Source organism: Euprymna scolopes, chromosome 3, assembly GCF_053919585.1.
Source record: "Euprymna scolopes isolate OS-2025 chromosome 3, ASM5391958v1, whole genome shotgun sequence".
Lineage (NCBI taxonomy): Eukaryota > Metazoa > Mollusca > Cephalopoda > Sepiida > Sepiolidae > Euprymna > Euprymna scolopes.
Window position 1 is genome coordinate 52,975,376 of NC_136484.1, and position 13,720 is coordinate 52,989,095.

General features: G+C 33.3%; 1 protein-coding gene across 1 annotated transcript in view; it reads right to left on the reverse strand.

Moving 5' to 3' along the window:
- The window catches only part of LOC145255300 (uncharacterized), a 65,726-nt gene extending 54,102 nt beyond the window's left edge, over window positions 1-11,624 (reverse strand). Inside the window, exon 1 of the mRNA XM_080113942.1 lies at window positions 9,744-11,624. Coding sequence (XP_079970068.1) covers window positions 9,744-11,547 — 1,804 coding nt within the window. The 5' untranslated portion in view covers window positions 11,548-11,624. The remainder of the gene's footprint in view (window positions 1-9,743) is intronic.
- Between the last annotated feature and the right edge of the window lie 2,096 nt (window positions 11,625-13,720).

Here is a 13,720-nt window from a genome sequence, read left to right on the forward strand (position 1 = left end):
GACACCTTCTGATGGTGATCACCCGCTATATTAGCATCAACCTCTCTCAAGGACAACAAGCAATTATTGTGTCATGTCTTTCTGAACTTTTCAATATACCTGTGTCTCAATTCCAGAGATTGCAAAAGTTTTGCTCTTCTGGGAGGATCAGGACACAAATCGTCTGATCCATAATTATTGATCAACAAACATGGATTATAACCAGTTTGTAAAAAATGATTAGGGGGTTAAAATTTGGAAACCCCCTTCAAAAGCAGTAATATATGTAAGCAGTCGATCATTGATCACGTTCTCCACATCGAAAAGGATAGTTAAGAAGTCAATATGATTGACTTTCTTTCTACCTATTAATGTTTTTAAACATTGCTTGATTGTTTTTATCATCCACTTCCATGCATCTCCTTATAAATATAGCCGAATAAAGAGGAATAGTCAGGTGACTAATTGAAGTTGACCTAAATTTTTCTTGGAATTTGTCCGAAACAAAGATTTTGGATAACATGATGCCGGACTCTAAGATCTTTGCATTGTCCGAATAAACATGCATAGGAACACCAAACAGACTGGTAAACATAATAAACACTAATATAAAGGATTTAGTGCTCATATCCGGTAATAGCTGCAGATGTACGGCACATAGACTCATGCAGATGAACAACAATATGTACATTTTCACGTCTCCTTCATTGTATTTTACCAAAAAATGACCGGTAGAGTCAATACTCACTTGTTGAAATGGGAGAACAAAATTTGCCCCATGAGTGGGCAGTTGAGAATCTGAGGGTGCTTTATATGGCAACGAATTGATTTTTTACAAGTAATACAATTAACGATTGCCTCCCTTGGAGAATCCAGAAACCAGATAACCTCAAATTAGGAAGAGTTGAATTGGTTCCCAGATGGCAACAATTTAAATGTGCCTCTCTAATAACCAATTCAGTTAAACGATGATGGTTTCCCAAAAGTATAGGAAATTTAACTTCAAAGTGGTGGATGTTGGAATTCTGTATATGCCCTTTAGTCTGCAACAGACCATCCTTATCAATAAACAAACCAAGAGCTGATACCCTTGGAGACACAGCCTTATTTGAAGGTTGGTTCAAACATTCCAACTTATAGGGAAATTTTTCCCTCTGCATACAGGAGAAGAGCAACAATTTAGCTCTATGGTTGGTATCTGTGTGTCGGCATGTCAACTTATCACAGAACTGCAAAACTTTCTCAAGGACATTGATTGCCCTAATCAATGATGAGAAATTAGAAATGGTAAATTGTTCTCATCAGGATAGGAATCATTAGAGAACATACAGGATATGATGTTTTTGTTGGCGTCATTTACACAAGGCAAGGAAGACATGGGTCAATTGATGGTAAGTTGATTTAACCAATCGGTGCTGTGTACCCCAAAATTGTATAATTGCTCAAACTTAGAGGCAGAGAGGCCTCTAGTCAACAAATCCACAGGATTTTCAGATGGAGAAGCATATCTGAACTGAGGAAGAATTTTAACTTCAAAAACGAGTTTTAAACGGAAAAGGGACTAAGAGAAACATTTTTGTGGAGAATCATGCACTGGACATGAAAAAAATGCTGGATGATATTAACCTAAGAAGTTAAAAATATGAAAAGGTCTTGGGGTACTGTTATTTAAGTTTTAACTTTAAAGATAGGGCCACTTTGGTGTCGGATACAAAGAAAATGGAAAGAACATTGATAGACTTCAAAGCCTTCAGCACATTGGGAACAACTTTAAGAGCTAAATAGATAGCCATAAGTTCTAAGGTAGGAAAGGTCTTTAGCCACCTTCAGCTTACGAACAACAGAAAGCACTGTGTTCCTTGTTTTACATAAAGGGAAAACCCATATGTGAGTTTAGATGCATCACAGAAGCATATAAAATCCAGCCAGTGAATCCTCCATCATCACACGTATGTGGAACTGAAACTCACATAACTTGTTTAACTCCTTAGCAAGGGTTTGCCACAAGGCTATAACATTTTCAGGAATCTCCTGATCCCTAGACAGTTTGCTTTTCTAGAGTTTACTAACAAGATCTTGCCTTGAATGGTAACTGGAAGCAGTAAGGGTAAAGGATCATATATACTTGAAATTTGAGAAAAAATATGCTTAGACGTCTATCACGATAGGGGCCAGTCTAACCATATTTAGACGAGAGGAATAACAGTACCCCAAGACCTTTTCATAGGTTGGAAGAGAGAAGGTAATAGATCCATCTTTGATCATCCTATTCTGCAAGTTTGTACAGTTGGACCAAAGTTCGAATCTTGCATCCTTTAATCTGTCACAGACAGTATTATAAACAGAAAGGAGTGAGTTGTAATCACGACCAGCAGTGACTGAGATGTCAACATAAAAATTGTTAGTAATTATTAAGGCTGTGATAACAGAATAATCTTTTCATTCTTTTGACTCTCAAGTATATATCCGACGAAGTAAGGCACAGTCAATCAACCAAGAACCACATCAGTCTATATAAAAACAGATAAGATATTAACGGATATATACTCGAGTCAAAACAATGAAAAGAATATGCTGTTGTCACAGCCCTAGTAATTACAGAGGAAGACTCATCTGAGTTATATTTCTCTGCATGAAATTTGAGTCCGTAACTGAAGATGAAGGGGCTGGCATTAGAGTAAAAAAATGATTGAGTTATACCTATAGGTACACAATTTCTCATTCACTTTGAACTGTTTTTGTCCTGCTCAGTTTGCAGGCAGATTTGCAGCAAAGCCCTACGAAGATCTCCTAAAAGGACATAGTTATTTTTTCTAAAGGCCAATAATAGGTCCAGCAGTTGTGCTGTCAAGTTTTACTCCCGCATATGCTGCATCATAAATGACCCCCTCCACCTCGCCCTTTCAAGAAACAATTAAAAACAGGACGGATTTTGGGGGTGACACCAAGACCCTCCTTAATAAAAAACCTAGGAGGAATCTAACAATATTTTTCATACTCTTCAGGAGTAACAGATAAAAATTCAACGATACCAATTTGTTCATATTCTTTGAGCACTCGTAAATATTTGTTATATAAACCTTGTTTCTCTAAAAAATCTGCCACTCTTTGCATAATTTTTAGGAAAGGCACATAATTAGAATCTACCTGAGAATCTCGAAGTGCCAGGGCAGATCCACATAATATTTCCCATCTTTTAGCATGATGGTCTTTTTTTTTAATTTAGCTATCTTCATTTCATCGTATGAAGACAGTTTAGCACTCTCATTGATTCCGACGGTATTGAGAGAAAGTTTTCAATTCTGAATTTGACGGAAGATTCTTTAAAAAAAATGGTTCAAGTGTGTCAGTATAAGAGGACACAAGATTCAACACATTTCTGACCAAATAGGAGGAACATTGAGGTAATGATCGGTCAAACTTGATCAAGGGGAAGCAACTGAGTCAGAGTTTCCCTATTAGATTTGGGTTTCAAAAAATTACGCCCGTTACCAATTTTTTATTTGCTGGATTAAATCCAAGCTAATGAGGCAATAAAGCACAGTGCCATTTAAATTCTTATAATCATGACAGAGACGAAAACCTGTCTCTGATATATTAAATGTAATCTCATCAAATTTGTTAACTTGATATTTTAAAATTTAGACTGCCTGTGAATAGGCCAGCAAAAGAAAAGGGTTTCTCAGATCCCAATTTTAGGGAGACATCAAGCTCCAGGAGATCCATGGATCTCATTACAATAAAGGTGTTCACAGGCATTACTACAGATCTAGGTACATTTTTCCCTAGATTTCAATTCCTGTGAAATAGAAAAAAGATTTTTGACTTTCAGTGTTTAAAATGCAATGGAAAAACACTAGAGTTCCATTTCCTTTCAATGACACTCTGATAACAGGAAATATACAATTATCCTCATTAGATAAGGTTGTCCTTCCTACAAAGGACTTGATGTCTTAGGGCACATCACAGAGAAGTAAATCCTCAATCCACGAGTAACACATAGGTAAGGAAATCCCTTCTTTCCTTTACAGTCTTGATCCAAGTGATTACCAAGACATTTAGTACAGATTTGAAGCTCTTTATCTCCGAGAACCTTCAAGTCATAAAAAGAATATTTGGAGCGGTCCTTAATTGTATGGTCTGACAATTTACAAATTTTATACTGTTCACCAGTATTATTTTATTTATAGTTTTAAGGGATCCATGCGCTTTTACAATTTACGGTCTTATAACTGGAGCTGGCTGCCATATTGGGTTGAACTTCTGATGTAGAAGAAGGAAAAATGGCAGTTTTGGCGGACAACTTTCCTACTTCCTTATATTCAAAGGCGTTGCCTGTAGAAATTCTATTTATGTAAAAAAAAAAATTGGACATAATAGATATAAACGAAGGATAACACTCCTTCATTCTTGACATTGATTCCCTTCTGACATTAATAGGAAACTTGCAGAACAGAATGTGAGCAACGATTAATTCAGAAGTAGAACCTTCTATGAAAAAATATGTCCCAAAAGATTTGTCCAATTCAGACAATATCCACAAGAGGGAACAAATGAGAAAAAAATATGAAGGAGACAATAAAATCTAATCTCCTTCTAATTATTAACCAATTTATATTTGAATAGGCAAGGCAATTAAATTAATAATAGAAGAGAAAAAAGCAAAAAAAAAAAATATTTTAAGAGAAAATAATTCCATTTTCTAAGAAGTATTCAAAATACAGGTTCACAGTAAATGTTTGTGAAGAAGAGAAAAAAATCTATTTCAAAATGGTGCAAGCCACCACGAGGTGGAAAATAAATGCAAGATTAATTTGAATCCAAAATTGGTGATAATGTTTTGCTGAAAATTATAATTAAATTAATTGTGATTAAATTAATTTACCACAGTAGGAATTATCATTAGTCTGCAGTGTGTTATAATTTTAAATCTGGAAATTACTTTTTTTTTTTATTAAAGATAAATTTTAAATTAAGTATATATATCATATTCGTAATTAAAATTATTTCAAAATGAGGCAATAAGTACCTAATTGGTATGATCATTTTTTTTTTTTAGTGACAATTTCTAAAAGCAGTAATTATCTTATTTTGCAACTTTAGGCAAAATTAAATTTAAACAAAATCACGATCTTACAATTTTAAGCAACATTAAAATGAATCAAAATCAGTTTTGCAACTGAAAAGGTAAATCTAAAGTAATTGAAATAATTTTACTGTTTAAAGTTAAACATAAGGCAAGTAAAGTCATAATTCTGCAATTTAAAGCAAGTAAAGTCATAATTCTGCAATTTAAAGCAAGTAAAGTCATAATTCTGCAATTTAAAGCAAGTAATGTAATAATTCTGCAATTTAAAGCAAGTAAAGTCATAATTCTGCAATTTAAAGCAAGTAAAGTCATAATTCTGCAATTTAAAGCAAGTAATGTAATAATTCTGCAATTTAAAGCAAGTAAAGTCATAATTCTGCAATTTAAAGCAAGTAAAGTCATAATTCTGCAATTTAAAGCAAGTAAAGTCATAATTCTGCAATTTAAAGCAAGTAAAGTCATAATTCTGCAATTTAAAGCAAGTAATGTAATAATTCTGCAATTTAAAGCAAGTAAAGTCATAATTCTGCAATTTAAAGCAAGTAAAGTCATAATTCTGCAATTTAAAGCAAGTAAAGTCATAATTCTGCAATTTAAAGCAAGTAATGTAATAATTCTGCAATTTAAAGCAAGTAAAGTCATAATTCTGCAATTTAAAGCAAGTAAAGTCATAATTCTGCAATTTAAAGCAAGTAAAGTCATAATTCTGCAATTTAAAGCAAGTAATGTAATAATTCTGCAATTTAAAGCAAGTAAAGTCATAATTCTGCAATTTAAAGCAAGTAAAGTCATAATTCTGCAATTTAAAGCAAGTAAAGTCATAATTCTGCAATTTAAAGCAAGTAAAGTAATAATTCTGCAATTTAAAGCAAGTAAAGTCATAATTCTGCAATTTAAAGCAAGTAAAGTCATAATTCTGCAATTTAAAGCAAGTAAAGTCATAATTCTGCAATTTAAAGCAAGTAAAGTCATAATTCTGCAATTTAAAGCAAGTAAAGTCATAATTCTGCAATTTAAAGCAAGTAATGTAATAATTCTGCAATTTAAAGCAAGTAATGTAATAATTCTGCAATTTAAAGCAAGTAAAGTCATAATTCTGCAATTTAAAGCAAGTAAAGTCATAATTCTGCAATTTAAAGCAAGTAAAGTCATAATTCTGCAATTTAAAGCAAGTAATGTAATAATTCTGCAATTTAAAGCAAGTAAAGTCATAATTCTGCAATTTAAAGCAAGTAAAGTCATAATTCTGCAATTTAAAGCAAGTAATGTAATAATTCTGCAATTTAAAGCAAGTAAAGTCATAATTCTGCAATTTAAAGCAAGTAAAGTCATAATTCTGCAATTTAAAGCAAGTAATGTAATAATTCTGCAATTTAAAGCAAGTAAAGTCATAATTCTGCAATTTAAAGCAAGTAAAGTCATAATTCTGCAATTTAAAGCAAGTAATGTAATAATTCTGCAATTTAAAGCAAGTAAAGTCATAATTCTGCAATTTAAAGCAAGTAAAGTCATAATTCTGCAATTTAAAGCAAGTAAAGTCATAATTCTGCAATTTAAAGCAAGTAATGTAATAATTCTGCAATTTAAAGCAAGTAAAGTCATAATTCTGCAATTTAAAGCAAGTAAAGTCATAATTCTGCAATTTAAAGCAAGTAATGTAATAATTCTGCAATTTAAAGCAAGTAAAGTCATAATTCTGCAATTTAAAGCAAGTAAAGTCATAATTCTGCAATTTAAAGCAAGTAAAGTCATAATTCTGCAATTTAAAGCAAGTAATGTAATAATTCTGCAATTTAAAGCAAGTAAAGTCATAATTCTGCAATTTAAAGCAAGTAAAGTCATAATTCTGCAATTTAAAGCAAGTAAAGTCATAATTCTGCAATTTAAAGCAAGTAAAGTAATAATTCTGCAATTTAAAGCAAGTAAAGTCATAATTCTGCAATTTAAAGCAAGTAAAGTCATAATTCTGCAATTTAAAGCAAGTAAAGTCATAATTCTGCAATTTAAAGCAAGTAAAGTCATAATTCTGCAATTTAAAGCAAGTAATGTAATAATTCTGCAATTTAAAGCAAGTAAAGTCATAATTCTGCAATTTAAAGCAAGTAAAGTCATAATTCTGCAATTTAAAGCAAGTAATGTAATAATTCTGCAATTTAAAGCAAGTAATGTAATAATTCTGCAATTTAAAGCAAGTAAAGTCATAATTCTGCAATTTAAAGCAAGTAAAGTCATAATTCTGCAATTTAAAGCAAGTAAAGTCATAATTCTGCAATTTAAAGCAAGTAATGTAATAATTCTGCAATTTAAAGCAAGTAAAGTCATAATTCTGCAATTTAAAGCAAGTAAAGTCATAATTCTGCAATTTAAAGCAAGTAATGTAATAATTCTGCAATTTAAAGCAAGTAAAGTCATAATTCTGCAATTTAAAGCAAGTAAAGTCATAATTCTGCAATTTAAAGCAAGTAATGTAATAATTCTGCAATTTAAAGCAAGTAAAGTCATAATTCTGCAATTTAAAGCAAGTAAAGTCATAATTCTGCAATTTAAAGCAAGTAATGTAATAATTCTGCAATTTAAAGCAAGTAAAGTCATAATTCTGCAATTTAAAGCAAGTAAAGTCATAATTCTGCAATTTAAAGCAAGTAAAGTCATAATTCTGCAATTTAAAGCAAGTAATGTAATAATTCTGCAATTTAAAGCAAGTAAAGTCATAATTCTGCAATTTAAAGCAAGTAAAGTCATAATTCTGCAATTTAAAGCAAGTAAAGTCATAATTCTGCAATTTAAAGCAAGTAATGTAATAATTCTGCAATTTAAAGCAAGTAAAGTCATAATTCTGCAATTTAAAGCAAGTAAAGTCATAATTCTGCAATTTAAAGCAAGTAAAGTCATAATTCTGCAATTTAAAGCAAGTAAAGTCATAATTCTGCAATTTAAAGCAAGTAAAGTCATAATTCTGCAATTTAAAGCAAGTAAAGTAATAATTCTGCAATTTAAAGCAAGTAAAGTCATAATTCTGCAATTTAAAGCAAGTAAAGTCATAATTCTGCAATTTAAAGCAAGTAATGTAATAATTCTGCAATTTAAAGCAAGTAAAGTCATAATTCTGCAATTTAAAGCAAGTAAAGTCATAATTCTGCAATTTAAAGCAAGTAATGTAATAATTCTGCAATTTAAAGCAAGTAAAGTCATAATTCTGCAATTTAAAGCAAGTAAAGTCATAATTCTGCAATTTAAAGCAAGTAATGTCACAATTCTGCAATTTAAAGCAAGTAATGTAATAATTCTGCAATTTAAAGCAAGTAAAGTCACAATTCTGCAATTTAAACTATGTGAGAATAAAATTCTCACATAGTTTAGAACAATGGCAGAGTGAAAAATAGACACGAAATCGAAAAGTGCACTTCCCTAATTGATTAAGACAGATAGTCTCATCTTCTCAATTGCAAAATTATGTTGCATCATTTTGCTGCTCAGCCGAGCTTGCTAGTTCAGACATCATAAGAAGTGGTAGAGAAAAAATCTTCTGTCCATGGCTTTAGGTCCATTTAAACAATGTTCCAATAAAAAAACGCGGATAATTCTGCGAAGAGGTAAAACCAAAATCAGCATTCTTCGCTGATTAAGAAGATGATATTACCTCAGGAAAAGAACACCTAACTTAGTAGGTTATATTGTTTCAAAATTACCATGACAATATTGGTCGCCAAAACCCTTAAATTAATAAGAAAATTAAAAATGAGCCCCATCAAGCATGAAAGATTTCATCGGACTAAGGTTTTCAATTTAAACATGTCTGCGCTTGAGGGTTACAAATTTAAATCAACCAATGAGAAAAGCTGTAACTATTCTCTATCTATATAAAAGCCAAGTACGTCCAAGGATGGAATACTGCTGCCATATCTGGGCAGGAGCTGCTAAAAACAGCCTATCCTGCCTTGACAGAGTACAAAATAGACTTTGTGGCTTAGTGGGGGATGCCCTTTTCTCTACCCTGCAACCCCTCTCGCACAGAAGAGAAGTTGCGAGCCTATTCTTGTTTTATCGTTATTTCCATGGCAGGTGCTCGTCTGAACTCCAATCTCTGGTCCCCCCTCGCCAATCTTTCACGAAAAACACCCGTCTAGCTGAATCCACTGTGAAAAATTTCCCCCACTCTTTATCTGTGCCTAAATCAAAACGTGGATTCCATGAATAAAGCTTCTTTCTTAAAACTGCACACCTGTGGAACTCTGTTCTGTCTGCCTGCTTCCCACCTGACTACAACTTGGATTTCTTCAAGTCCAACGTTAACAAATTCCTAATGAACACCCCCCCCTTAAGTAAACACTTCTTCATCAAATCTCCACACTAACGTACTGTACTTGCAATAACCCTTATCCCTGAGTGGCTTCCGGGCCTTGATCAGTGGTGACCACCGTGTAAAAAAAAAAAACAAAAAACAAAACAAAAAAAAAAACTAAAACAATACTTTAAACTAATCAACCAATGAAGTGACATGATTCGAATCATGTAATTTCTCAGTTATTGTAAAAAGGGTTTTGTTATTTGTTTTGGGATTTTGTTTTTGATAAATAATTATTTTTATTAGGGGTGCTAAGCAACCCCCTAAATTTTTATTAAGGGTGCGTAAGCAATCCTCTAATTTTTTTTTTTTTTATCTGTACACACTTACCTGTGGGTAGAAAAATAATAGAATCAGTTGAATAACACTTCTCGAATAATTCCACCTGGTAGCCTCTGGGCATAAATTTGGTTAGCTCAAACGCTTCATCTGTAGCATCTTCACAAACTCGGGTCACTGGGGGTAACTCTCTGTCCGGTATTGATTTGGTCATTATGGTATGACGGTGAGTTATGCCTTCAACGTGATGCTTTATGTTACCTTGGTTTAACGGAGTTTCACACAGGTTGCAGAAATATCCTATGACTTTACCAAATTTCTCTATTTTCTCTATCCCCATTCTATGCCAATCTTGGCTTTCGTCTTCATCGGTTCCGGCTCCAGAAGAACTAATGGTAGGTTTAGATTTTCGCCTGTTACTACCGCTAGTTATAGCTGAAGGTGAAGACAGAGAAGATCTTCTCGGCATTTCGTAATTAGAACTGTTCTTATTATTCGATATTTTATCTTTGCCCAACTTTTCCTCGGAAATAAGAATATCCGGTTGAATAGATAAAGCATTTAGTTGTCCAATTATATTAGCAACATCTTCACTTGAGATGGTGTCGTTCACGTCTTCTGTTGTCAAAATACTTTGACTAGAATTTGCGGAGTGGTTGTCAGACTCCGACGGAGATGTTTCCGCTGGCAAATTAAGGTTGTTATTTGTTATTTTTTCGAAAACCTTGTTAGTTTTTGACGCATCAGTATTGTTGTTGTTGTTGTTGTTGTTGTTAACCTGGTCCGAGTTAGGAACCTTTTTCATGGGAAAATTTGGGTCAGTTGTCGAACATCCTATCATTTTTAGAACCTTTTCATTCGGCAACGCAGAACTTCTCACGGGGGAACAAACACTGGAATCAGAACATCCCGCCGCTACCATCACAGAACAATCTGAAGAATTGCCATTGGTCGTTTTTTTATCCGTTTCTTCTTTATATGCAATAGGAGAGTCGGAAGTTAACAAACATTCTCTGACATTATTATCATTATCATTATTATTATTATTATTATTATTAGTAGTAGTAGTAGTAGTAGTACAACTCACCGAACAGTCGTTGACAGAAGATTTTATATTACGAAACGAGTTTTCCAAATTGTTACAGTTTTTGTTAGTTGTATAAATCTTAGAGTCTTCAATCGGAGTTCTTCCAAGTGTGACATTTGGTAAGGAAAGCAAGTTTCTTTGAACTATAGGATCTGTATAACCTTTTTCTCGGTTATTTTCATTGGGTAACAACGTTCCTCCAACTAACGGTAAACTCGGCGAGAAATCACTATTATTTATTTCTTCGACTTTTTTCAAATGTTTGGGACTTTGGCGATGAATGTGTAATTGTTGGTGTGAATTCACTTGGACCTTACAAACCTCACAGGAAACCCATCTGGTTCGGTCGATCCCAGGTGATAAAATATCTGTTGGCAGGATTGATAAACGCACGTCGTCTGTACTTCCAAACAAAACCTTCTTCTTGTGTTTACTGCTGATAAAATGGTCCTTCGCACTAATTTCGCTTGAAAATGACACAACACAAACGTCACAACGCAAGGGTATATGTGTCATTTGCTTGCGAAGCACGAGACTCTTGTGTTTCTTTCCTTTCAAATGAGAATCTCTGTGTGTTTTCGACGTAAAATCAACATCACATAAATGACATCGACGCTCGGTGACATCAGCGTCAGCGGTACTCAAAAAGTTTTCTTCGCCTCCTTCTCCTTGAATGGGGTTGTTCTGCATTGCCACAGTATCGTATTCAAATGAATCACTTTCTAACAAATCGGAGAACCTATCGGTTTTCTTTGTGCATTCTGCCATTTTTCCTTTTTCTTCTTTTACTCTTTTCTAGGTACGAGAAAGTTCTAAGTAAAACTGTGGTAAAAAGTGAAACTAAATAAAAGTTACGTCATCAACGGAAGTAAGTTTACTTTCATTTTCTCCGAAAGCTAAGTCATACCTAGAATCTATTTGTTTGGGGTTTCTTTTAATCAGTTATATGTATTAAAAATAATCTTGTTATTGTAATTAATTGTAATTAAACATTTTGATTTTATAAAATATTTTAGTTTTATTTAGCCTTTAACCATTCGCCTGTCCGAGTTGTCTTGCACGTCGAAAGGCGGCTTGGCTACGAAACGACAACTACAACGAACAGTTCTAGATCGTTTGTTGTGATCTGTGCTGATCAAAAACTGTCCGGTGATCATAGATCTATTTCATATTCTAAATATATCATAAAATAGTTTTAATTCATAATTACAATACCGGCAACAAGTTAGTGTTTTAGATTCATTTTAAAAACAAATTTTACTGGATTCGTAAAGCAAGCATAACAGAATTACGTCCTCTTAACTCGCTTACCTTTTCATTTAAATCGCTTGATGTTAGCTTTCAAATCATGTAGGCTAAATTACCTGAATTATTAAGAAAAAAACAAAAACAAACTTTAATCGTGTTAAGTTCAGCTGAAAAATTGCAGCCGTCTTGTTTTATAAAATAAATCGAAACGGAAAATTATCTCCCTTTCGAACTCTCATGTGTCTTACATAAGCAAATATGATCGTTTTCTTCAAATTGTATTTTCCATTTTCTTTCATAAATAATTTTCTACCTTATCGATTTTCGTAATTTGTGGATATAATCATCTTTAAAATACTAGGAATATGCCATTGTTTTCATGTGAAATTCAGTATTACAATTTCCAAAATTTCGTCTCAATAGTGTAGAAGCACTGAATTGACAAAAAAAAAAAAATCAGTTGAAACCATTGTTTTTCACCTGAAAACTTCATTTACCGACTACAAAATCTCGTCACAATTCTGTAGGAGCGCCAAATAGCTTAATTAGCCCCCAAAAGCGAGAGATTCTAGCTTTGCTTAAGCAAAAAACAACTGACGTAGTCTAAGTGTGGATTCGACAGAAGCCCAAAATGTCAGAAAGTCAAAAGGCTATCTGAAAATAATGTCAGGTAGTTGGAGGAAGGTAATAAGTGTTGGGTTTCTTTCTATTTTTTTTTCCTCAGCCATGCATCTGAACATTCCTTACATGAACGTTTGTATAATTCTTACCATTTTTTAATTTAATTATTTTTCTGTGTTTGTAATCACAAAATGTTTATACATTTTGAGTATCGGCTATTCATTTTGCACGTACCTAGTAAACTCTCCACCTTCCCAGGTTTGGTAATGTCACTAAATAGAGTGTTTGTGAGTGATATGAGAAAATAAGTCTGTGTAGGCCTTAAAAATATTTCTTATCTTAAACATTATTACATGAGGAGTCATTCCAAGTAAAAATTTAATTTATTTTACCCATTTAAACTCGAGAAATGCATGATTGAAATGTGCAAACATTACATGAAAAATATTCAAGATGGCTGCCTTGACCTTGTGATCAAAAACTAAGATCGAGTGAAACGGAACAGACTGAGGCAAGGCTGATAAGTCGGAAAATGACAATGAAATGACTGTAGTGGACTGGTGGATATATTATATATATCCCCCAGTCATACAAAATATGAGAAATGATTTGAATTGGGAAAGGAAAAATGAATTGCTTTGAGGAAGGAATGAACAATGCGTTTACTTGAATTAAAGGAACTAGGATTTATTTCGTGAAGAAACAAGTGAAAGAAAAGGGTACAACACGTGTTCGTCCGCGTTCGTCTCTCGCTGTTTACTGGTGAGAAGGAGAAAGTCTATTGTTGTAGAGAGAGAAAGAAAGAAAGTCAATCCAGTTTGGTGTGCGTCTCTCGCTGTTAGCTGGTGAGGAGGAAAGTCTATTGTAGTATAGCGAGAGAGAGAGAAAATGAGAAAAAGTCAATCCAGGCCATGAAGAGAGAAAGCATATAAAGTGTACATACTTCTGTTAGCTCGTGCCCCATACATAGTCGCAGGGGAAATGACGCGCGCGAGCGTGTGCCTCCCTTTCGGGAGGCGGCTGGTTAGCCGAACCTCTCAGCACGGGAGCTGGTCCAAAAAAGGAAGATGCT